Here is a 26257-nt window from a genome sequence, read left to right as displayed (position 1 = left end):
TGACACAGTTGACACCCAAAAATAACAAGGACTAAACACTGGCTTGTAGTGACATCATAATGGGCGGCACAGCTGGGACACAAGAAAACAATACAAGATCAACCAGATCTTACTAAGCAATAAGCGATACAATGGCTTGTAAAAATATAATACTAGAAGACACCCCAGATATAATTAACGATTAACCAATGGTTGATAAGGGAAGATAATTCCACCACATGGCTTGTAATGATAAAATATTGGGTGAAACAGCTAGCACCCAAACAAAACTCAACCAGATCCTGATAAGTTAAGCAACATTTAAGCTTGCAATAATAACACACTGGGGGCCCTGCTAGCACCCAAATGACAAGAGCAATACCAACCCAATCTTGAAAAGCAAAAGGACACATCATTAGCAACAAACATATGCTTGCCTGTAATTATCAAAAACTAAGTCACACAAGTAGCGCTTTAAGACAGAACAAACAAACAAAATTGCAGGACCATTGCAAGTATCTTCAACCTCCCATCCCACTGAAAAGCTGTACAGGGAAACCCTATGAGCTTCGTTAGACTTACATTATCCCAAACAGGACACACGTTGATAACAATGATAATTAGCTGAAGAGTTTCACTCCAATCTAAATATTGGTATTATCATTATTATTATTATTATTATCGTTATTTTTATTATTACTACCATTAAACATTTCTATCTGCTGCACCTACAATATCTTCTGTGGTCAAAACAAACCATGGCTAAGCCCCAAACTGATTGACTTCTAAATATTGTAAAGCAGATTACCCATTTATATCTTTATTATTATCCACCAGATTTTGAAAGTAGATCTACACTTTGGTTTGCAATAGTAACATTTGTGACGCAGTGTGCCCACAAACAATACTGCAAGATCAGCAGAATTTGCTATGGGAAAAAAAAAACTATGACATGTCCGACATTTTTTTATTATTTTTTTTTTTTTTTATTTTTTTTTTTTATTTTTATTTTTGGATAGCGCAGTTAGCACTCCAACAATAATGCAAGATCAACCGGATCTTGATAAGTAGAAGCCACAACGTGGCTTTCAATAGAATACTTGGCGATACAGGGAGCAGCTAAACAATACTGCAAGATCAGCATAACTTTGAGTTGTAATGAGCCACAGTGAAACTTGTAAAGCCATATACTGGGAGTGCACATTAGCACCCAACAACTATAATACCAGATCAGCCAGATGTTGATTAGCAAAAGACATAAGGTACTAAATTAATTGGTAACACCCAATGATAATGCAAGATCGGCTTGATTTGGAGAAAAACAATACAGGAACTACAAGGCAATCATATATTATTCTCAACTTTGGAGCAGTGACTAACTATTTAGCAGTAATTCTTCTTAAATTATGACAGATACACAGTAGATATTCTCCCCTGGTCTTGTGTTAAACAATTTGCATTTTTTGCGAGTTTAACCCTTATGGTATGGTAGGGTATTCGTGTGTATCTTCCATGTAACTTTATTTTAAAATAAACGTGCAGAGTTTTAGAATAACCCATCTGCTGCCCTAGAATAACCCAACATCTAAACTGCAATGGAAGGTCAGCCTCACATCTTAAGCAGTGAGCTATCTGATAACACCAAACAAGGCAGATGACCTCAGGAAGGCTATGTAATACCAACCTATATTGTGATAAGCAGAAACCCAATACGACGGAGCTTTGCTAAACAGCCAGATTCAAGATCTGCCAGAAAGCCATATATAACAAAAACTTTAAACAAAGGAATTGCATCATATAAACTGTAGGCGAGTAGCTAGTACCCACGACCAGAAAAAAAAAAAAACAAAAAGCTATATCGTGAATTTAAATAACTATATTTCATGGGATTGGGCACATAACAATGGGTGAGCGGTTTGGGTGATATAGCAATTTAAATATCTGCTAGATCTTGGTAACAATCTTTCCGAACAGTTAACTGACGGGACATAGTGCTTTTAACTTTTAAGAAAACGCTGATTCCCTAATAATGAAGATCTTGAAGATTTCCATCTATTCATCAAAGTTTGAAATGAAATATTTTAACTCGTTGTAGTTTATTGCAAACATTTTCCAATGTTCAAGCTCTATTAACTTTGTATGTATAGTAATATTTTTAATTCGGTCTCAATGTAAATGTAAATTAGGGTCGCGGTGTGAAAGGCATTCCAATAAACAAAGTTCTCTTTGTCTTACCAAAACCGTTTAAAATTACTTTGTTTTATAGTAGTCCTGTGTATTTTAAATTTTATCGTTGTAAAAAGATTGGTTAGTACACGTAATGTGTGAGCAAAACAGTATTTCATTAAGTCATAGAAAATATTTGCATAGGCTCTTTCTGCCTGCGAAAAATCTCTCCCTGACATTATCATTGCATTGCTTACAGACAGGTATACTTCGCGTCAATTGTGTGGACTGCCTCGATCGCACGAACACTGCTCAGTTCATGGTTGGTAAATGCGCTCTTGGTTTCCAGGTTCGTATTGTGTTATGTTTGCGATAATGTTACTATAGGATTCTTTAGAAATGTAATGGGATGCAGATTCTGCCGAATAGAGCCCCCCCCGGCTCCACGTTGTCTGGGGGTTGATAGCTGTAAATTTCCATAGTGGCGTCATTAGGATCAAAACTTGTTATGTAAAGCCAGCACTTGAGCATGGAATATGCTCACTTTCTTCTTAAATTTAGCCGTTTAATGAGAGAAGTTTTACCTCAGAATGTTTAGATTTTTAAGTTTGAATTTTTCTAGATTTCATTCTGAAATTTTAAACGTTCTAACTTTTCTTGGACCCCAAAACATCTGTTTACAATTGACTTTTTGCAAAACAAGGCTAGGATTCCCGGAAAATGTGGTAGAAGACTTCCCTTTAGGAATCCCTCACAAACTAAAGGTTCATTAGGCTAAATGCAATGTTAACATTGTAAATTAGCAGATAATTGTCTAGAAGAATCGAATAAAAACTTGCAATTGAAATAATTAAGTGCAAAATGGAGATTATGGTTTTAATTCTTGAATATCTATCAGTATTAGCCAGCATTTTTCGACAACCTCCAAAAATATTTCTCCAATACACCAATTCGACTTACGACCTCGTTTTGGAAATTTCTCCAAACTTAATTATACGACTTTTTTAAGCTCAGATTTGGTTTTATCGTCATAATTTTAGGTGGGATACCATTTTTCATATTTTTTGAGCTTGTATTTTAGATTTAACCGAGAAATGAAGTTTGAAAACTTGTAAGGGATTTGACCGCAAAAATCGTTCCGGGGGAAACTTTACCCCCCTAGTCGCCAGTCACGGTCAAATCCCTTATAAAGTTTTTATCTTTATGTCGTCATAAAATCAATATCGTGAGCAATATCATAATAAAAACTTACAAGTAGACTAAAATCATTGCTGTCAATCCGAATCTGAGGTCAAAAATTTTGTACAAAAGAATTTGAAGAATTTTTCAAAATGAGGCCGTAGGTCGAATTGGTGTATTTCATACGCCAATTTTGATACAAGGGTCCAGCGTAGAAAATGTCGAACCTGGTGCCCCTGGTGGGTTTTTACTAGTAGTTTACTAGCAGTTAGAAATTAGGTATTATGATGAAAACTTCTTTGATATTATGCTTTGAATTTAATCTTCATCTTCTTCTGCTTAAAGTTTTCCCATTGATTTTAAGGTTTTGATGGTTACAATCTTTTGGTGGTACAAAACTTGTAAATGGCTTTGAAAAAATGTTTGCTTTTTAATTTTTGCTACTAAATGTTTGCTACTAAATGTTTGCTACTAAAATGTTTGCTACTAAATGTTTGCTTTTTTCAAAGCCATTTACAAGTTTTGATGGTTCTGACTCACAATAGAATAATCAACCTGTTAATGTACTCCCATAATCCACCCGTTCAACTACTGATTTATAAAATACTAGCTTCCGCAAGACTAATGCGTGCATCCTTTATGAAATAACTTTTCTTTAGCTTTAACAATTGCATTCCTGCTTGCAACTCGCTATTTCAATTTGTAGCTCTACGCTCTTGGTGTCACAGACAGTCCCCACATCGAGTTTGATTCAGATGTAGTGAGGTGAGTCGTAATCGTCAAAAAATTCATCTTCTTACAATTAGTCATCATACAAATGGTCGTCAAACAATTCCCCGTCGTACAATTCGCCGTCAAACAATTCGTCGTCGTACAATTCGTTGTCATACAATTCAGCCCATACAGTACTTCGTCAAACAGTACTGCGTCATACAATGCTTCGTCATACAGTACTTCGCCATGCAATACTTCGTCATACAATTCGCCGTCATACAATTCGCCGTCATACAAATCATTCTCATCCAATCATCTGGGTATTGGCTCGCATAAACTGTTCCAGTGTTTGATGGTAAAGCTATCGTAGTGACCAGATCAAAATATGTCTGGATAAGATTATCGATGCATTGGCAGTTGGGTATGGGATCGTTCACATTTTACCTAATCAAAGATAGAGGGAGGGGGTTCACACAAATTTTTACGGTCATAATGAACAATAAATGATGCAAATTAGATGATAATTTAGGGGGAAGAGGATTTTTCCAATGTTGCCTATATTTTGTTATGTAATTTGTGCATGTTCCTTTCTTGAATGATAATGCTCTTTCCAGGGCCTATTTTAGTGTGCAGTATTACACACTTTGTTCAGTATTAATTTAAAACGTACAGTATTGATTTCCAAAATGTGCAGTATTGAATTTTGGGATTTGTGAAAATGTCTTTTTGCGGCTATCCCAGATTCCTGCTTTGTTCAAAAAATGTGAATTTTTCTCGCCACTTCGATATAGAGTTCATGTATTGTAATTTTCGTATAACCATCGGAAAGACTCTCTTATCAAAACTTAAAACAAAGCGAAATGCCCAGAACCAAAAACAAAACATCTCCTGTAAATGTCAGCATTGCTGTAAATTTCGTAATTTGATCTTGTCGAAGATAAAACATTCAGTAATAATTTGTCAGTTGCCCTGTCATGCTCTGGGCATTTAGCAGAAGCTCACTTAACTTAATTAAAGGAAAAAAAGAACGAAATAAAACTTTTTTGTTTTACTGTCCAGACAAAACATGAGATAGTGACTCCGTTTACAAGAGATAAATTACTATGTTTCTATTATGTAGAAGAGATGTCTGTTTGTGATTTCTCCGTCATGGCCTATACACGTGTTCAAAATTCGGGCAGTTTATTCGCTACACTTGCATGGCTGAGATACCTGGGGTTTGCAGGGGTTTGCACTGATTGCAACAACAAAAAATTTCCTATAAAAAATATGATTATAAATGTGCAGTATTGAAAATTTCTTAAAAATGTGCAGTATTGAAAATTTCTTGAAATAGGCCCTGGCTCTTTCCTTGGACCATCAAATATCCCTTAAAAGTCAAGTCTGCGCTTGGAATGATAAAGGATAAAAATTTTTAAACGTCCTGTGACAGGCTATTTAATTTTGCATTTCAACTAAGAACGCGAAGGCATCTTGATTTTGTATTTGAAGTGCTAAAACTCCTGCGTTTTGTATTAAAAAGAAAATCTGTCCAACTTTATTCAAAAGTCGTGTCTAGTAACAAACGGGGCTTTTTATCCCCTGACTAATGACCAGCCGTTCCCCCCTTCTCCTTGTTTGGAACTTGGCAGAAACACCTCAAACCTGGAATTCTACAGAAAGAGCCTGGAAAATATGAAACTCCTACAAGTATTAATGGAAGATTAAGACCCCGTTTACACTGTCCCGGGACAATTTTGTACCGTTACGGTTCGCAAGTGTTTACACTGTCGCGGTTCCAAATTTTTCCTTTTAGCCGTTCCGTTTACACTGTACCGGTACGACCTTTATTTTATGGTAGAACATTGTTTAGAAGAAGCTGTATTTAGTCAACCAAGGCTTTTATTTTGCCGCTGAAGTCAACAATCGAATTTTTATTGTGAGTTAAAATGGAGCGGAAGGCCGATTAAAACTTTACTTGGACGAAAGACAAGGTGGCTTTAATTTTCAGTGTTATTTTAGATTACAAAACTGCCAAGTCCAATCAAGGCTTGGACTGGGAAACACTACAAGCCTTTTCTGTGATCGTCTTTTCTTCAGAATTTCCTTTTCTTCAGAATTTGAGAACGTAGTTACGCCACAATCAAAGCCTCGATTACCTGAAACAGCCATACAAAAGACCTCTTTGTGAATCCGTGACAAAATCGTCTCGGATAGGTGTTTACACTGTCCCGTTCAAAAACGGAACTGTGACGGTACAAAATTCGTTCGCTTTCAAAGCAGGGTCAAAACTGTTCCGGATAGCAGAGCAAAATCGTCACGGTTCCACAGTGCTAGTGTAAACGCAAGGGCGAACCGCGACAGTTTTGTCACGGTTCCAAACTTGCACGGGACAGTGTAAACGGGGTCTAAGCCGTATGTTTTGAAAACAACTTATTCAAGTATTCCAATCTTTCCTCAAACTTAAATAATTTCGTTACTGAATAATATCTGTGTTTTTTCCTAAGAGATTCTTTGTCCCTTTTACCATGTCTTTCTCATACAGAAGGAGCCCATCAATCTGCAAAATTATCAATTTGCACAAACGGGTGGCATGAGGATCCCTTAGAACCCATTTTTCCAAATGATGTGGTCAGATATCTTTCTGAAACGTCAACAGTTTTATAAGCACAAGTTCAATGCCTGACCATAATTACGCATAATTGTGCGGGCATCATACTAGACTAGTAGGAGCTAAAGCCCCTCTTTATTTTTTCAAAGAAACGCTTTAAAACTTTCAAAAATTCATAAATTACCGTTTGATGAGAATGAAGTCATTATTTTGCTAAATTTCAGAAGATTGCGTGTTTAATCGAAAATAGTCTCGTCTCCTACGCTGGAAAGAGAAGTTGCTTTCTCTGTAAAACCTTAGAAGATCGTGTCGCGCTAACTGAAAAATGGCTTTAGCAGAGGCGGACTGGCTAATTTTTTCGGCCCGGGCACATTTTGATCAAACTGGCCCATAATAATAGCAAATGAAAAATTCCTCGGAAAATGCTAGTAAATATTAGTCTGTATGGGAAACAAGTTTTTAAATTCAGTAATTTTGTGCATGGATGAATGGTTAACAGAACATGGTTAAAAGAACATGGTTAACAGAATTAACAGAACATGGTTAACAGAACATGGTTAATGGCTTTGAAAAAAGCAAAAATTTTACGACATACTAAAAGCTTTTTTGTCTGACACTCCTCAGAGCATAAAACGTCAGAATCAGGGTCCGAAAGAACACGATGAAAAATATATACCCAGTTGTGGATCGAAATAGGCTGTTCTCTTTCTTATGTTGGAAGACGAGGGGCAGTTTTGTTTCTGATGTTGGAAGAAATATGCTGTTTTATCCAACATATCCAACATGTTTTATCCATCATCTGGATAATACAGCATGAAAATTATGAATTCACAATTTTGATGGTTTTGAAGTACTCGCGTGTATATTTATTCTTTCCCACAAAGTCTCTGAAAATTCAAGGCAAACAGATCAACACGTGGGTATATTTTTTTCTCCTCGCATTCACTTTTTAAACTAATTTATTTTTTTGCACTTTTATTGACCGGCCCTTAAACTGACCGGCCCTTCGGGCGATTGCCCGAATAGCCCGACCAGCCAGTCCGCCCCTGGGCTTTAGGCTTTGGGCTTTGGTCTAACTTTCAAAATCTGCAAACCACTTTACATCATTTGACACCAAAATATTTTGCCACCCTTTCAGAGTTTCAAATACAGTCAATTTGACTGAGAATCTTCTTCCCAAAGCAAATTGTGAAAAGAAAAGACATTAAATTTCGGCATTTTCTGAATTTTCAAATAGCGTGATTTGAAATATTTTTTCGTGGACAACAGGCATGGCACCACCGGGGGTGCTTGGGGGGTAGGTGGCAGGAGCCCCTCACAAAATTCATTGAGCCCCTCCGTCGGCACTTCCACTTCGTGATTTCTTTTATTTTTTTTTCATTGTCTGATTTTTTTTCAGTTTTTGAACTGGAATTACCACAGCGGAAATGGTGTTTTATTAGATTCTTGTTGGTGGTTCACTCACTGTCGGCACTCTGACATTACAGCCCCCCCCAGCATTTCTTTTCTGGCGCCATCCCTGGGGACAAGCCCCCGTTTTGCTTGCAATATTATTTCCCATTCCGTCATACATTGCATGAGATTTGAAGAATGAATAATGACATAAATATACTAATTTGATAACGGGCTATGCTCGAAACGTTGTTTATTAGTTCGTTAATTTTTTCAAGTATAATTCCTAGTTTAATTGAATTATGACATAGTTTGCAGTAAACTGATTCCCAGCTACACAAATTCGAGACACACTTTGCTTACCCGACATTTGTCCTGGCCGTGAGCAAATTTTTGAGCCATTCGATTAGTTCCTTGGGTACAAAATAGCTTTTTCGTACCTGTATGTAGAGGAGTTGTAAGTCCGTAGAAAACGGAATTTTACTGATCGCACTTGCAAGGTACACTTGTAAACCACAGTAAAATCCAGGTCAAGTCACTTGAACGCCAGGCAAAGCAACGATAATCGGCTTAACAGGTCAAGAGATTTTCCGACCTCAACTAGTAGTTTTGATGAAGAAGTTATGTAAACTTCCGTTTACATGGAATTTTTTGCATTTTCAAAACTTCTGCTAGTTTCAAACATGGTTATAATTGTGTGCCTTAAAAGTTCGGCTCTAGAAAGTGGGGAAATCGAAAAATGGTTTCGTCCAGAAAACGTTTACCGTAATCCTAAAGTCTAATAGAAAGCACAAGCTGTGCGAAAATATGCAGAAAAGATTGGTGCCTTTTTCAATTCGCGACCTTATTGCGCATGCGCAATAGAAAAGTTAACTGGGCTCAACCCTCTTTCGCATTAACAAAACATTATTTCAAACCAAAAGAGTCAGGGCCGAGTCAGCCCGGGCCGAGTCAGCCCGGGCCGAGTCAGCCCGGGCCGAGTCAGCCCGGGCCGAGTCAGCCCGGGCCGAGTCAGCCCGGGCCGAGTCAGCCCGGGCCGAGTCAGCCCGGGCCGAGTCAGCCCGGGCCGAGTCAGCCCGGGCCGAGTCAGCCCGGGCCGAGTCAGCCCGGGCCGAGTCAGCCCGGGCCGAGTCAGCCCGGGCCGAGTCAGCCCGGGCCGAGTCAGCCCGGGCCGAGTCAGCCCGGGCCGAGTCAGCCCGGGCCGAGTCAGCCCGGGCCGAGTCAGCCCGGGCCGAGTCAGCCCGGGCCGAGTCAGCCCGGGCCGAGTCAGCCCGGGCCGAGTCAGCCCGGGCCGAGTCAGCCCGGGCCGAGTCAGCCCGGGCCGAGTCAGCCCGGGCCGAGTCAGCCCGGGCCGAGTCAGCCCGGGCCGAGTCAGCCCGGGCCGAGTCAGCCCGGGCCGAGTCAGCCCGGGCCGAGTCAGCCCGGGCCGAGTCAGCCCGGGCCGAGTCAGCCCGGGCCGAGTCAGCCCGGGCCGAGTCAGCCCGGGCCGAGTCAGCCCGGGCCGAGTCAGCCCGGGCCGAGTCAGCCCGGGCCGAGTCAGCCCGGGCCGAGTCAGCCCGGGCCGAGTCAGCCCGGGCCGAGTCAGCCCGGGCCGAGTCAGCCCGGGCCGAGTCAGCCCGGGCCGAGTCAGCCCGGGCCGAGTCAGCCCGGGCCGAGTCAGCCCGGGCCGAGTCAGCCCGGGCCGAGTCAGCCCGGGCCGAGTACCTAGACCGCCCGGACAAAATCATCCCAGATCAACCTTGCTTAGGTAACTTTGTGTTCACACTACTGAAAATATTACTTGGGTTCACTTTACCCCCTACCCTGGCTGAAACAAGATTCGATAGTATAGTGTAGACAAGACATTAGACGTTCATGACAGGTTCATACACAAATAATATCATCTATTATTTAAAGATTTTTAGGCCCCCTGTCCCCTTTCTCACCACCTCTCTGAACCCCTCTATTTTATTGCCAATGACGTCACTTCTCACATTCCCCCCAGCCCTTTGCTACACATTCATTTGAAAAGGAGAGCAAAGCAAAAAAGCATAATTTCTTTTTTATCAAAAAAATTTGCAGATCTAATGTTGCGAAAATTATATTTTTGATAAGTTGCGAACATTAAAACAACTCTGAAAGATACCTTCTTAAGCCTGCCTAGTTCGAGATTTCTCCAGGCTCCCAATTCCCAGGAACATCCTTTATTTATGCTTCTTTTTATGCAAATTTTCGTCCATAATTTTAATTCATATTTTATCTGAGTAATCAAGAAAATCAACAAAACTGATTTCTCTACCACGTTCGTTGCTTCAGTGTTTAGTCTATAGAAACTAACAACTCTTACAAATCTCAGCGCGTTTTAAAGATATGGTGAATTTTTTAGGCAGCTACTGCGATCGGAGAAAAATAACTCACAGCGCTGACTTACAGCTAAAATTTAACTGTACCCAAGAGAGGAAAAGATTGAATGGTGTAACCTGTTGTTTAGAATGCATTGAGCATGTCGTGTCTAAGCAAAATTGAGCTGATAGAATGACTGATAATACATTTAGAAAACTACAATATGAGTAGAAGGAAAAAATAATGTTCAAAATAGCTCGGAAAAGTGGAACAAAATTCACTTGAACTCTTCGTCCGACGCTCAATAATGAAAGCAAGTAAAATTATTTCCAATCGAAAGCCCGGTTTACACTACAAAAAGCTACCCGGGCTCAACCTGTGTTGAGTTCACCCAGGGTAAACTCTCTTCAATTTGTATTCTAAACGGAAAATAGGTCAATTGCTGCACTTCTCCTTGACTGACTACAGTTCTTCTGTTTATATACTGAATTGAACCCCCACAAGCATTATTTATCTCAAAGTATCCAAGGAATTCAAAATCGAGAAAATCAGCAGCCACTCGATATGACAGTTTGGAGTATGTTATCTATGTGCCAATATTGAAACCGGTGCCTATTGTTTTCTGAAAACCTGTGAAAACCGGTGCCCATATGTTTCCCTTATGCGAGAGAAACCGGTGGCCAAGACCCTGTTTACACGAGACCGGTTCCAAAAAGATCCGTATCCATTTGAGTTCACTTAGGCGTTCTGTTTACACGAGACCTGCCTTACCGTACTAATTTGAGACCACCTAGCCGTACTCATTTGAGTTCACCTACCAAAGCATACTCATTTGGAGTCGGTCTCACTTGGTCTCGTGTAAACACTCGAAACTGGATCTTTTTGAGTACGCTACCGTAACGAGGGTAAATTCTCCGGCGACGGAGGCTGTAGCAAGAGGAAGCATTCGTTTGTTCGCTTTGGCGCCTTCTTTACGCATCATCGTGACAATTGCCAAGAAACAAGTACGCACTAACCATCGTTCAAAATAACGTTGAATTTGATGTCAGTTTTATGTGCACTCTCTGCAGCAGTTAGCAGTGGTTTCTTGTTCGCAAACCTAATGTCAAAGGTTCATCGAACTCGACAAAACAGATTGGTTGCGTTAGCAGAGCAGAGCTCCAAACGACATGATCGTTTTGCACAGGCTGAGAACTGAAAAGAAATGGAAGAGAAGAACCTTCTGAACGAGGGAGAACAGAAACCTGTTGGAGTAACTTTAGAAATAAAGCGAAAGCGAAGCGAATTTGGCGCCTTTTCACTTTTGTTATCACGGTAATAGGGGCCTTCGACTCGAGTGTTTTGAGCTTTCTTTAACAAACTATCTTGAGTTCACGTCTCGTGTGAACAGAAAGCGTAAGTGAACTTTTTTAGAGACGGTCTCGTGTGAACAGGAGAAAGTGAACTCAAATGGATACGGATCTTTTTGGATCTGGTCTCGTGTAAACGGGGTGTAAAAAGCGTATTCGATATCGATATCCATAGCTTGAAAGTATGGACGCTTTAAAACAAAATCATTCGAAATGAAATACGGAGGCAAATAAGAATCTGAGGTTTTGTGTTGAGGGAATAGACTTTCTTTCTCGGAAAAAATCATGAAAAGAATCGAAGTTGCAAGAAGAGGATCAAAGGCCATGCTGAAACAGAGTAAAATTCTGACATGAACTATTTTTTTAATAAGAACAATTTTCTAAGAACACGAGCCTCAAAACTGGTCAAAAGTTAAGAACAAATTAAGAACAAGCTGAGGCTGAGCTTCTGCAAAATGCCATTTTAAACAACGTTTTTTCGCAAAAACGAGGATTTTTAGCGATGTGTGGGTGCTTTTTCGGTGAATATTCAAATTTGTCAGCAAATTAAGGCTGTCTCACTCACTTTTCTGGCAAATGAGGCCTGAACACTTTCTTAGAGCCAAAAAGCTAGCAATAGCACTGCTTACAATCCAGCCTCAGATTTTCAAAAAAAGTAAGAAGAGTCAGCCTGAACTTGAATTTACTGGTTCTTATTAAAAAAGAGTGTATTAGATGAAAATGTGGGCAAATTAATCATATTTAAAAGTTGCTAACCTCATTAGCAACTTTTAGCAATATTTATGGACCAATAACACATAGGGCTGTAATGGGGTAAAGCACCCCGAAACCGGTCAAAATTTTGGCTAGATCCGCGCCTGTTAGCTTCACCATTAAATTGAGAACAACTGTATCAATGATGTATCAAATTTCCACCAGTTTTTGCTAATTCCTCGTAATTGTATGATCTATTGAATGGTTTTCCGAAATCTTCAAAAACGCCCAAGACTTGTGATTAACCAAGAGTTATGACTAACGCAAATTAGTTTCTTCACTTATGACTAATGCGAATTATTTCAAATGCCTGATATCGAAAAGCTGAGAGGGTTCTCACTTTTGAAGCATTAACTGAGTACAATCCTATGCTCTTTCCATTCAGAATGGTTGTATCTGGATAAGATTATCGATGGGTTGGCAGTTGGGTATGGGAACGTTCACAAGTTACCTAATCAAAGATGGAGGGAGGGGGTTCACACAAATTTTACGGTCATAATGATCAATAAATGATGCAAATTAGATGATAATTTAGGGGAAGAGGATTTTTCCAATGTTGCCTATATTTTGTTATGTAATTTGTGCATGTTCCTTTCTTGAATGATAATGCTCTTTCCAGGGCCTATTTTAGTGTGCAGTATTACACACTTTGTTCAGTATTAATTTAAAACGTACAGTATTGATTTCGAAAATGTGCAGTATTGAATTTTGGGATTTGTGAAAATGTCTTTTTGCGGCTATCCCAGATTCCTGCTTTGTTCACAAAATGTGAATTTTCCTCGTCAGTTCGATATAGAGTTCATGTATTGTAATTCTCGTATAACCATCGGAAAGACTCTCTTATCAAAACTTAAAACAAAGCGAAATGCCCAGAACCAAAAACAAAACATCTACTTGTAAATGTCAGAATTGCTGTAAATTTCGTAATTTGATCTTGTCCAAAATAAAACATTCAGTAATAATTTATCAGTTGCCTATGATGCTCTGGGCTTCTAGCAGAAGCTCACTTAACTCTAATAGAACTTTTTAGTTAATAGATCACCTTTCTTCAAACAGACCTAACAACCTCTGTAATGTATCGGTTCGGTCGTAAAAATTGGTATTACAGACCACTATATGACATACGGTATTAGAAATTTAAACGCTAGAGTTCATGTCAATTTAAGACAGTCACACAGTTTGAAAAATTATGACCGTGGCTCTTTCCTTAATGACTTGCGTAGTATTGACTGGGAGATGGCTATGTCATGTAGATCGGATGAACCAAATAGGATGGCTAGCAATTTCTACGATCTTTTTCTCGCTGTCTTGGATGTACATGCCCCGTTGAAAAAAAGGACCGCTAAGACCGGGCATGCACATGTACCATTGATTTCTCCCAGCATCAAGAATTTTATGTGCGAGAGAGACCGAGAGACGGGCTGAGAGAAATCCAGCACTATGGCCAAGATATAAGCAGCTTCGAAACCAGGGGCGGTATGGCGTCAAAATCGCAGGGTGGCTAGAAAACTCAAGGGCCCGTTTTAGGGAGTGGCGGGGAAAATTGAGCCACACCCACTAAAAATGTGGCTTACAATACGATTGATTCAATAAAAATTGATAATAAAGCAATACGCTAAACAGCAGCAGTATATCGACTTTAATTCGTAAATTCGGACCCAATTGGATCCATACCTTTCCTCTCGTGTAAACAGGCTTTAAAATCCCACGTCGAGTTAAGAATCAAGATCGGCAAATTGGCCAATGACTTGCTCGTAATCAAGTGGAAAGTTTTCTCTTTTTTTGAAATTATCAGTAGCGCTGAATAATCTTTCAAAGGAAACTTGGGTGCAGCTAAGTGTCATCAAGCATTTATACGCGTTGTAGAGGGAAGGGTATGCTGCTAGGTGCATGTTGTATTCACTAATTTTTTATAAAAACCAGTATATTTAGGTTCAGGCTTACTGTTCTTAATTTTCGTAAAAATCCGAGGGTGGATTGTCCTTAATTTCTTCTTAAATTAATAGGGTGTAAGCAGTGCGATTGCTAGCTTTTTCGCTCTTAGGAGGTGTTCAGGCGTTATTTGCCAACAAAGTGAGTGAGACAGCCTTCATTTGACGACAAGATTGAATATTCACCGAAAAGTAACAACACATGGCTAAAAATCCTCGTTTTGGGATAAAATGTTGTTCAAAAATGCATTTTATAGTAACTCAGCCTTAGCTTGTTCCTAATTTGATCTCAACTTTTGACCAGTTTTGATGGTCATATTCTTATAAAATTGTTATATATGATAAAAGATATAAATATATAAAAAAATGAGCGTCGGTACAAAGTTTTGAATGCGCAGGGTATGCACAGTTGACAAGCTTTTGCCCTTTTGATAAAGGGTGTCGATGTCGACTTTGGGGTCCTTTCTCTCTTTGTGACTCCCCACCTTGAAAGTCACAGTTTTCTTCTCCACATGTTTCTTCTCTAAGAGTTTGTTCCTTGATATCATCTGTTTTCAGGATCTCTATTTCCACCAGTTGTTGTTTTCACTTGATCGATAAGCTGCTGGTAGAAATTTGCAAATGCCAGCAATTCTGACATTCTATGAACTTGAAATCTTGAAAAAAGGCTCTTATTGCTTTTTTGCCTCTTTGTGTCAACAAATCTTCTTAGCATTGTTAAATCCTGATACAGATCTCTGTAACCAGATGATAGTGACGACCCCTTGTCATCTCTCTTCTAAATTTCCTGTTTTGAATTTTACGTTATTTTCTTTTACTGAAGCCCCCTCCCAATAATTGCAGCCTAAGCCTTATGTCCTGGTCCTGTATAACAGTGTACTAAGTGGAAATAAATACAATGAGCAGCCGCCCCCCCCCCCCCAATATGAATTTCGTTCGCACAGCACTGTCTCTGACAGTCAGATACCCTGGACATCAGAGCCACATAAATTAGAGAGCGGAAATAGAAGAGTACGCTCATTCGCTTCTCTGCTTGGCATTCTGTTTATGCGCTCGAAATTTTGTGGCTCTGGGACCCAGGGTACACATAAAATTGAACACATGGCTGAAATAACGCAAACCAGGGTTTGGGTGGTTTGAAGCGCATGTATTGGGACTTTAATCGCAATATAATCAGTCTAGGGCTTTAAGTATTTGACACTAAGTTAAAAAATTTTCTCCAACGCGGAAAGGCCCGTAAATTTTGTGTACACAAGGCCTGGTGGCAATCGCCACTTTGCCACCCGGGCCAGACCGGCAAATATGCAAATTTCATGTAAATCTTAGATGATTCGTGTCCTTTAGTCTTGATAAATCATTAACTTTAGGAACAGTTGTGTCTGATTAATGCTGTAAACACGTTTATACAGCATGGCAACTCGGTTAGAAAGGAAGTTGTTGATTTTGAGCATGCTTAAATGAATATAAAAAATAAATCAAATTTTAGAAGATTGTTTGTTTCTCATAAAAGGGTCTTGGAAGAACTCTATGAAGCGCACGGAGATACGTTAGCAGTTCAATATGGTGGTTCTCAGATGGTTCACAGGTGCTTTTGAATTCTTTTACGTTTGTTTCCTAATTGCTCTCCTGTATTGATCAGGCTTAACCGGATGGAGCTGCAATTTAGAACCATTGTTTTCTATAAACCGGAGCAGGTAAAGCTCTGCCTACCCGGCATACGGCACTTCAATGCTAGACCGGTAAACAGTAATTTTTATCATGTTTCCTACTTGAATGCGAGCATCCCAGAATAGTTTTTGCTATAGTAATACTTATACAACCTTGATGTATTCTCACAAATTACCTCACTTTGATATTGGGGTTTTAACGGGAAATTCAGAGCTGAACTGCCCTTTAGATTAGCAATGAAACGACTCTAAATTTCCATTTAGAAAAAAATCAAAATCTTTTCATTCAACACAGGTAATATGTTTGAGAGATCGCACGATTCACTGCCTCGCGATTTTATTGTAGTATTCTCCTGTTATGTGAGTATAAGATATTAGGACAAAACCAGAGAATGATTGCATGAGATAAGTTATTTCGTGTCAAGTGATTCATAAATTCTAAGTGTTGAAACAGTGGCGGACACCTGGGGGGCGAGGGGGCGACCCCCCCCCCCCCCAATACTTAAGAGGACAATTGTCTTTTGTTCTAAAACAATGGAAAATATGACGTCATCTTATTAAAACAATAGGCTTGCCCCCCTCAATATTTGACCAAGTGTCCGCCCCTGTGTTGAAGGATAGTCAAACTTGAAGAATCTCGTTAATCAGAATTCGCATGTCATTAGTCGATCGATGTAGAGAATCACATTTGAAAACCGCAACTATAGTTTGATTTGAACAGTTGATCTTTAGACGAACGATCTTTATCTATATGTCAAAGTAGAACATTTTTGTCTAGTATGGCAAGTATATATCACATAAAGGCTTTAAATGGTTAAATGTATAGTCAAAATCTTGATAATATTGGACCTCAGAACCATTGAATACGCTGCGTGCACAATCCTGTTTTGTTGATGTTATTTAAATACCTGCTTTCGAAAAAAATATTATCTCAAGATCCAGTCCATTCTGAAATGTTTTTGTTTATCTATCTTCAGAATTCGAACATATCGAAAAATTTCTCCGTGGACGTCACATTCAAGGGATATCATGCAGACAGTGTCCAGATATTACAGCAATGCCTTCACTGGTATGTAGAATATGTGTTACTGTTATGTATGATTCAATGCTATTTTCTCTTCAAGTTTCTATTGTCTTTTACGCAATACCATTGGCTGGTTGAAAATGTAGACAAACAATCTGATTTGCTCAAAACATTTTCATCCTTGTTCTAGGATGTGGAACGTGTGTCACCAGAAGTTCTAGATTGTTACATAACATCACTTCGCATTGCGATTTCATTTTCATTTTCATTTTAAACTCATATTTGGACTCTTTTAATGCTCTAAATAAAAAAATCGTAAGAATTGTAAAAACCTATCAAAAGTTGTAATTTTTATTTATTATTAAAATTATTGCAGACAACGACAAGCAGCAGGCAATCAATTTGTTTCTCGGTGTATTCGTACCTAAAGAAGGCACTTTGAAATTATGGGATCTTCCAACAGACTATTACTTACACCATTGCGACACAATGGATCTTCAGGGTAAAGCATTTAAGCCAAGGTTAGTTTATGACATTAGTGCTTGCAATATAGCGCATCCTTGTCCAAACTGAATGTTCGCAAAACCCTAAGTTGTTTTTGTGTCTCATTTGTATCAATGCAGTTGAAATAACACAGAAAAGTTGAGGAGCTTATGCATGCTTTCAAGTACGTTGAATGTTTTTTTCTTCCAAAAAGGTAGTTATTAGGACGCTGAAAAACCGTGCTTATTGAGCAGTGCCCTGTTCCTTCCTCTCGACGTGACTACATCTCGTGATTTCGAAAAAAAAACGCAAAAAGCTGGTGACTCTTCTCCTTCTTAAGCTTAAGTTTGGCCGTATCAGTGGCCCGAACTCCAGCCCCTTGTATCTTTAGTCCCGAACTCCAGCCCCTTGTATCTTTAGTCCCGAACTCCAGCCCCTTGTATCTTTAGTCCCGAACTCCAGCCCCTTGTATCTTTTGTCCTGAACTCCAGCCCCTTGTATCTTTAGTCCCGAACTCCAGCCCCTTGTATCTTTAGTCCCGAACTCCAGCCTCTTGTATCTTTAGTCCCGAACTCCAGCCCTTGTGTCTTTAGTCCCGAACTCCAGCCCCTTGTATCTTTTGTCCCGAACTCCAGCCCCTTGTATCTTTTGTCCCGAACTCCAGCCCCTTGTATCTTTTGTCCCGAACTCCAGCCCCTTGTATCTTTTGTCCCGAACTCCAGCCCCTTGTATCTTTTGTCCCGAACTCCAGCCCCTTGTATCTTTTGTCCCGAACTCCAGCCCCTTGTATCTTTTGTCCCGAACTCCAGCCCCTTGTATCTTTTGTCCCGAACTCCAGCCCCTTGTATCTTTTGTCCCGAACTCCAGCCCCTTGTATCTTTTGTCCCGAACTCCAGCCCCTTGTATCTTTTGTCCCGAACTCCAGCCCCTTGTTTTTTTGTCCCGAACTCCAGCCCCTTGTATCTTTTGTCCCGAACTCCAGCCCCTTGTATCTTTAGTCAGTGATCCTAACCACCGCCATCATCATAACAAACCACTTTTGGCCATCATCAAAACCTTTTTATACTCTTTTGTGCGTATGTCAGAACTTTTTCTCGCGGATGTATAATGAATAGGTTCGAAAGTGTTCCTGTGCTTTCTCAATGCTCCCAAGTAAGTCAAGATTACTCGTAGGTATTATCCTTCGGGTTATCCTTCGTGTCCTCGGTAAGACACAAGTGTCTCATATCCAGTTCAATAACATTTTACTCACGAAAAATATAAATTTAATTTTTTCACTTTTCTCCAAAATTCTAGTTTTATTCTTTGAAGATTGTCTAACGAAATAAGAATAATGATGTATGTTCGTGTTATCCTTAATGCTTCTATCTCAATACCACTGTGCTGACGAATATGAATTAGAACTATAAATTTTGATTTTCATGGCATTGATCGTTCGATGACCGTATTTGCAGTTACACGAAATGGTGGAGTGACGATGTTTTGCAAGCTCTTCCTTTCCCTTCCGATGAAGGTATGATATAAAAAGCAACGATTTATCAAATATTTTTGCCGTAAATATCAACAGTTATAATCTCCTGCTTCTGTTGCTCTTAATATATAAAAGCGATCATGAATTTGTTTGCTATAGATTTATCCCTGCATATTTTGAATAATTGTCCTATCTAGTCTTCAAAATAGCTACTAGCTAAAACGTTTTAAGCCAATCAGATTGTCTGTTTACATTTTTACAAGCAAAACAGTAGCTCGCACTTCTTCTTTAAACTCTCCCGTCTTAACAAGTTTCCACCCTTGCTCTGCTAGCTGCAAACCTAGACGTATCTGTTTGCAGTAAACGAGCACTATTTGTACTCAGTGGCGCAGAGAGGGGGGGGGCAGAGGGGCAATTTGCCCCCGGGCCTTGGCCTGAAAGAGGCCCCCAAATTATTCTGAAAATTTTTTTAAAATGTCTCCTTTTGAGAAACTCAAAATTCATTTAAAGATCAATTTGCAACTGAAAAAGCAAACGTGCGCAAACGTTTGGAAATAATGGGCGTTTCCCATTTTATAAAGGGCGTGGTCTCGAAAAATTTTTGTATCCGACTCTAGGGCCCCAACCGGGACTTTACCCCAGGGCCCAGGCCGCCTCTCGGCGGCCCTGCCTGTACTTAAACTTGCTGGATAGCATCACCCATCCCCCCCTCCCTCCAATCCAAGCTGGATCATTTGTATCTAAAAGCTTGGACATCCAACTTGATGAGTAATCTTACGCTAAACCTCATTTCATGAGTGTTTGTTGTCCAGTTGTTGGTCATCCGTTTGTTGTCCAGTTGGTTTGTATTTTGTCACCAGACGTAAATATGTCTTTTTCGTGCAACACTTTATTCACCATCAATCAAACACAAAAGTGTGGCAAATTGATAGTCGTTTTTTAAATTTGTTTCAATTCTGACAACATAACCAGAAAGAACACCATGTTTTTCTCACGAAATGAATTTAATCGTGGTTCATCATTTTTTGTCAAGGTTTAAAAATTCCGAAGATTAATTTTGTGACGTCATCGCTTTTCATTCTCTAGTTGAAAAAGGAAAATCGTTGAAGAAACATGAAGTTGGCAATGCTGACGAAGACGAAGAAACACTTGACATCTTCTCTGAGTATTATCGACCGTTTGAACTCACCCAATTTGACACTGTGTATCCGAGGGAAATGCCAAAATCGTGCAGGTTTGTGCAAGTTTGCATTCTCATTTACTTAGGGTCAAAAATAACATACATTTGCCATTCTTACCCCTGTTTTTAAACATCTTTGGCAATTGAATTTAACGTGCAATAAAGTCTCCTTCAATGGACCTCTTCAAACAAGGTGCAATCAATTTCATGTTCTTCTGCCAAACTCAACAACTTGGTTTCTGCTACTTTTTGGCCTTGGCGTGTACTATGAATTTGTTATAGAATCTAGAATAATGCCCAAAGATGTCAGCTTCTGAAACTGTATCGATTGCTGGAGAGTTATTTGATGTCAAGTCCAAAATATTTTCTTTATATTTTGATCTGGGAAGCAGGTTGTAAGTAACAATTTCAGAAAAGCGTAAAAAGTTTTGGCACTTGGATTGACTCTTATATTAACCCGTAGGAAAACGTTTCATCAGATTCATTCCTTGAACTTTTAAAACTAGTTTTTGTTAGCAAGTAAAGTAATGGTTCTTCAACAAGAGTGAAGCTGGTAAACATTTATGCAAAAGATGTTTTATGTTGATGTAGCAAGGATATTTCGACTTCAAATCTTTGGAATTTCATAGCAAATTTTCTCTAGCGTTAATAGTTTGCCCAGTTCGATTTGGATGTTTTTTGCAGGTATATTTTTTAATTGACTCCGTTCTTCATTTGTTACAGCAAATTTATTCTTGCTTTCGAAACTTGACCCTACAGCCATTACCAGGTCAATGAATTTTCTGATGTTGAAATCCAGATTAATATCGTTCCATTTAGCTTTCCTTTGTTAATAAGAATTCGCCTGTTTTCAGGGATTTTATGCCTCCGTCATCAACAGATTGTAGTCCCTTTGTGGTCCGTGCAAGAGGCAGAGCAATCGCGTGAGTACTTACATCAAACCCACCTCCCTTGAAAACGTCATAAAGTCGTCTCCAGTCATTTCAAAAGCAACAGATTGAAATAGTTAAAGGGATGGAAATATTTACTGCAAAGAATCAATTTTTGTGAAAATTAGGTTCATATTATAAAAATCAAGACAATAATATTAGAATTTTTAACTTCTCAAAATCCTAAAGTTTTTTAAACTGTAAACTGAATTCAACTGCTATTATAACGTAGGGCCCCGTCAATTGAATTGTGAATTGTTAAGTGTTTATTGTTTAATATTCATGTTCAGTTTGTGCAGTAAAACTAACATGAAGTTGGTCACTGTAAACAAATTATCAAATTTATTTGTGGTCTGACATCAAAATTTTAATATACTCATATAGCCTAGCTTTACTTTTCAATGTTTTATTGCCTATAATAGTCTTATGTTAAGTCGGTACGACTTCACGTTGCTTATTTCTTAGGCCCGGTGTGCCACCACGAAAAGCAATCGTTGGTTCTCCATCAGCACCGGATGATATTCCGAGTAGTGACGAAGATTCGAGTACTGATGATGATAAAACTAGAGTCATTTCCCCAGCTAAAGAAGTTTCACTCAGTGATACGCCAAATGTTAGTTTCCAGGTAAGATAACATGTTCAGGGAAGTGCAGTAAGAAAATAGATTTGGTGACAATTTAGTGACAAACTTTTATAACCATCACCAGAATGTAATAAATTACAAACCTGCTTGAATTGTTTACAGCATTTTGTCTTTTGTGTTGAAATAAGATATGACTCTGACACTAAATGAAAATATGTGATTTTTGCTATTCACGTTTTTTCTTCTTTAATGATTTGAAACCTTCAACTTCGTTCCGTAAACTCCAAAGTTTTGTATGACACATGTTTTTTAATATTCGTGCCAATTTATGCTTCTTATGCCAAGAAATTCAATTTTTAAATCAAGATTTGGTTTTGCCTCCCAGGAGTTACTTCCAAGAATGATTGAAGTGTATGGCATGGAGCCTAAACGGCCTTGTAAATACGATATTGAATTATATGAAAGGTTAGGGGTTTTATTTAATTTCTTTTCTTTGTTTGGTTTTATCAAATTGCTTTTATAATATGCTTTTATTAATATCATTTTTCGGAAGAAATCCATCATGTTCGCGAATTTCTGATTGGCCTGTTTCAATCCACATCTGGATTCATATTCTCTTACTCCACATTTTTATTTTAACGTTTTAAATCCTACGAAGTGTCAGACAATAGTATTTCGAATGCCGTTGCGTTTTTTCAAAGCCATTTTAAATTTTTTGCCACCAAAAATGAATATCATTGATTGCTTTGATTTTCTTTCGTTTTGTTTTATTACTTATGATCTAGTCTTTAACCCAATGTAGATTTCTCCATCTTTGTGTCCTTTTCTTCTGCAGTTGTTTACCGAGAAGCAATTTTTACCCACTTTTTTTTTCTTTCCTCTTTTTGACTTGAATATCTTTGCCTGAAAAGAGCCAAATTTTTAAATAAATCATTGAAAGTGACCTAAACTTTCACAACAGCTATCTTTCTTCAGTTTTCTCTTTATTTAGGCCTAAATTTTTCTTTACCCAAAGTTTTTATCTCGATAGCCCCAGACCCTAAGACTTTTAGACATAACAATATTTTTCTTATGTTTGTTTTTTCTTCTTATCTTATCTTTGCAAATATTCGTAATCGATTTTAAATTTATCAGCCATGTACATGCGTTTTAGCAAACAAGCAAGAAAAATCGCAACCAAATAGCAAGCAAGAAAAATAAAGGTTCTTCGCATCACTTCCCTGTAGAATTGTTGTTCTTTTCATTTATATGGTTAAAAACAATATTTGAACCCACATTTCATTCTTTTTAACGCTTCTAGGTATGCCAACCTTGCATCTTCTTCAATGCCAAAAAAATTCCAAAGGAGAGTGAAAAAACCATCCATGCTGTGGTAAGTAAAATTTAATTTCTATGGGTTGTTTGCAGCAGCTTAGGAAAGAACCACTATTTAGATTGAGTAAAAATGTGCCCCGTGTGAGGATCGAACTCACGACCTTCAGATTATGAGACTGACGCGCTACCTACTGCGCTAACGAGGCCTTGCAAATGGGGCGAGGAAATAGCATTTTATATTTGATGTTTTGGTATTGGTCTGACTACTGCATATATGTAAAAAATTTATTTCGTACTTTTATACAATATGTTCGTTCAGTAAAGGATTTTGTTTTACTTTTTATTTTCTTAAATGCTGTATCATAATAAAATCTAACGTTTAAAGGTAATTTATAAAATCAACGAGGCATTTTTGCCAAAAAGTTAGAGCAATACCGAAATAGCTCTATTAAAGTCCCCTGGGGGCTTATTTATTATCTTCAGTCCTAGAGGGGGCCTATTACAGAGGGGGCTTGACAATAATTCAATGTCAAAATGTTATAAAAATGCCCTGTGCATGTTTTATTTTGAACATTTCATACAAAACAAATTTTCTCAAAAACTTTGCTAGCAGCTTCGAAAGGCTCTTAAAATCAATCAATTATAATGTCCTTCTCACCTTCCTCAAAGTCACTAGGATCAATTGATGCATACATTTTTATCGCCATCCAGCCCATCAAGAGACCCACTCAATCCAATTTTTTTCTCTGTGTTTCACATCAGCGGCTCAAGAGGCGGGCTTAATAGAGAGGGGGGCTCATTTTAAATTTGTTGCTTGATAATGAGGGGCTTTATAGAGAGGGGGCTTAAAAGATAGGGGCCTTAATAGAACTTTTACGGTCTGTAAAAGCATGCCAAGCCTCAGATGAATAGAAAGGAGAAAAATCAATGTTTTTTTAAACTTTTTTCCCTTGTTAACTAAACAGAGTAGATTTAACAGCTTATCAACAAGTGTTTACAGCGTGAAGTTGTAGAAAAAAACCAGTGTTTAAATAAAAACAGCCTTTAAACGCTGTTAAGATAACCTTAAAGCAAAGACTCTGTTAAAATTATCTTGCTCTTTTAAAAAAAAGTGTAAACTAGTACTTTATAAGTGCTATCTTTGATAGTTTATTTGAGATATTATTTTTATGTCTGTGAATTTCCGGTCCTTCCATTTGCGCCACTTCATTTTTTTCTCCCTTGCTTGAATGTGTCCCAAAAAACTTCCTTTAAGTTTTCGTAAGAAACTAGAAAAGAATTCGGTAATTTCTGTTATTGAGAAAAGGTTAATTAACAAGTCAATTTTTGAACAATTTTAGGTGGTACATAACTTGAAAATGGCTTGGAGAAAAGCAAACATGTCACAACATACTAATGTTTGCTTTTTTCAAAGGCATTTTTAAGTCAGTTTTTATGCAGATTTTGTACTTCTTCAACCATACCTAATGAAAACATATAACTAAAAACATAACTAAATTATCAACTAGATAGCAATGCTTTAGTGGTTTCTTGTGGAGTTTTCTAAAGAGTTGGTCATAAGGTCTCTTTTAAAGAGTGTTTGGATCCTTTAACATGGTTCGATAGCATAGAGTGTTTTGCGCAATAGTTTCTCTCTGTTTATCAAAAGAGATGCCACGTGTCTTCGAACTTCTTGTTTACAAAAATGCAAATAAAATGCCTATTCCCAGCCAGATACGCTGAAAAAGCTGTAAGGCCGGGGGCAAAGCATCAAAAGGGGCAAAAAAGTAGCAAAGTAAATTCAATTGTTGAATTTCTTGAGGGCAAAAGACTGCTATGTTCCAAGACGAGGCTCACAACTATGGTGTCTCTGTTTCAGGAAGCCGAATACTTCATTTATAACGGAGGACAGTAGCAAGAAAGTAGCAGTACCAACAGTAACAGAACATTCCAAGTTGGTCTACAACGCTTACGTGAAAATTGGTACCGAAGGTCCACCAAAGCCATCCCCGGAAACGATACAGATTTATTCTAAATATGTTGCTCAAAGGTACATGTAATTGGAATTGGCCACAGTGGAACCTCCTTAAAAAATGGTTACTAGTAAGAGTCGCCTACAATCAACTACCGAGAGATCTAGTCCATAAAATTTATTTCTGACTATAGAGGTGTTATAGAAATGCCATAATTTTTCGAATTAGCTCCTAGGTAGCTTATTAATTTGAGACATTTTCCGATAGGGACTAATTCTAGGGGGGGGCATATAAAGTAGGGTGCGGGCTTATAAAAGTTACCTGAATGTTTCTATGAAAGTCGCACTTTTTGAAGCTTCATTCGTTTTTGATGAAGGAAGCATCTGGATGCAATATCGGCAGGAAAAATAATATGAAAGAGTTTTTCAGTCCCTAATTTTACCTTGAACTTGCTATTGATATTGAATAAAATAATATATTGCAAGAATTGACATATGGGTTGGGGCTAATTCCATGTAGGTGCCAGGGTAGGATGAGAGATGATTGGGGGAGGATCCTTAAGGGTCCTTAATATTTTTTATTGTAGTTAATTTCCTACATTTAATTTTACTAATTAACTTTGTAGTCAATTAAATCAGACACACTGAATTAACCAAAGACGTCGAAGGCATCATGTGTAGTAATATAGAAAGATTAACTATTTTGTAAGTATGTTTGATATGATCCTTTTCTTAATTTTTTAGACAACGATTTGTTACTTCTTTTGCTATTTTTTCCCAACACTGTTGTTTTTGCCTTGAGAAGGTCTCTAATCCATTTCAATGATTTTGAATCGATCCAAGATATCCTAAACACTAGTTTCCATTGAGAAAAGGTCAATCAATTCTATCCCCCTACAGCAGATACAATGGAAGTGGACGTGATCCAACTGTTTTTCACATAGATGCTCGGGTGGAAGGGGGTTACCTTAATAGGTTTTGAGTTACGGGGACGTGCCATTATTTAGGGGTACCTTTTTTCTAAAAATTGCTGAATTATTGCTATTACTTTTTAAAATTTGTGCGGAATTATTGGCACCATTTAAATATACAATTTTTGGGTACCATTTCGGGAAAATATCGCAAAATTATTAAGAGGATAATTTAGCATTAACAAAATGATTGTCCAGTTATGGAATATGTGTAATATTGAGATTTTGAGCAAAGGATGTTCAAAATTTGAGTTACGGGTAAAACTACTTGAAAACCACGCTTAAAGGACCACTACAGAGATTTTTGCA

The 26257-nt window shown here is 38.3% G+C and overlaps 1 protein-coding gene and 1 non-coding gene across 7 annotated transcripts in view; one reads left to right on the top strand and one right to left on the bottom strand.

The window, feature by feature from the left end:
* LOC135685412 (polyphosphoinositide phosphatase) overlaps positions 1 to 26257 on the top strand; it is a 114131-nt gene that overhangs the window by 72684 nt on the left and 15190 nt on the right. For 5 of the 6 annotated variants that reach the window (XM_089112644.1, XM_089112641.1, XM_089112640.1 and 2 more), the window contains 12 exons: positions 2405 to 2494; positions 4031 to 4089; positions 15886 to 15960; positions 17020 to 17111; positions 17443 to 17587; positions 19004 to 19062; positions 20107 to 20254; positions 21055 to 21123; positions 21595 to 21754; positions 22098 to 22177; positions 23013 to 23084; positions 24885 to 25682. In XM_089112644.1, coding sequence (XP_088968770.1) covers positions 2405 to 2494; positions 4031 to 4089; positions 15886 to 15960; positions 17020 to 17111; positions 17443 to 17587; positions 19004 to 19062; positions 20107 to 20254; positions 21055 to 21123; positions 21595 to 21754; positions 22098 to 22177; positions 23013 to 23084; positions 24885 to 25065 — 1230 coding nt within the window. In that variant the 3' untranslated portion in view covers positions 25066 to 25682. The remainder of the gene's footprint in view (positions 1 to 2404; positions 2495 to 4030; positions 4090 to 15885; positions 15961 to 17019; positions 17112 to 17442; positions 17588 to 19003; positions 19063 to 20106; positions 20255 to 21054; positions 21124 to 21594; positions 21755 to 22097; positions 22178 to 23012; positions 23085 to 24884; positions 25683 to 26257) is intronic. The other variant, XM_089112643.1, reaches the window with a different exon arrangement.
* Positions 23160 to 23232, bottom strand: Trnam-cau (transfer RNA methionine (anticodon CAU)). The gene has a single exon. It is a non-coding gene; the product is annotated as a tRNA-Met (tRNA).

The sequence above is a fragment of the Rhopilema esculentum genome, chromosome 15 (genome assembly GCF_057945365.1).
Source record: "Rhopilema esculentum isolate cy_ngs chromosome 15, ASM5794536v1, whole genome shotgun sequence".
NCBI classification, from domain to species: domain Eukaryota; kingdom Metazoa; phylum Cnidaria; class Scyphozoa; order Rhizostomeae; family Rhizostomatidae; genus Rhopilema; species Rhopilema esculentum.
The sequence above is the reverse complement of the archived record's forward strand: the minus strand, read 5'-3'. Positions and strand labels throughout refer to the sequence as shown.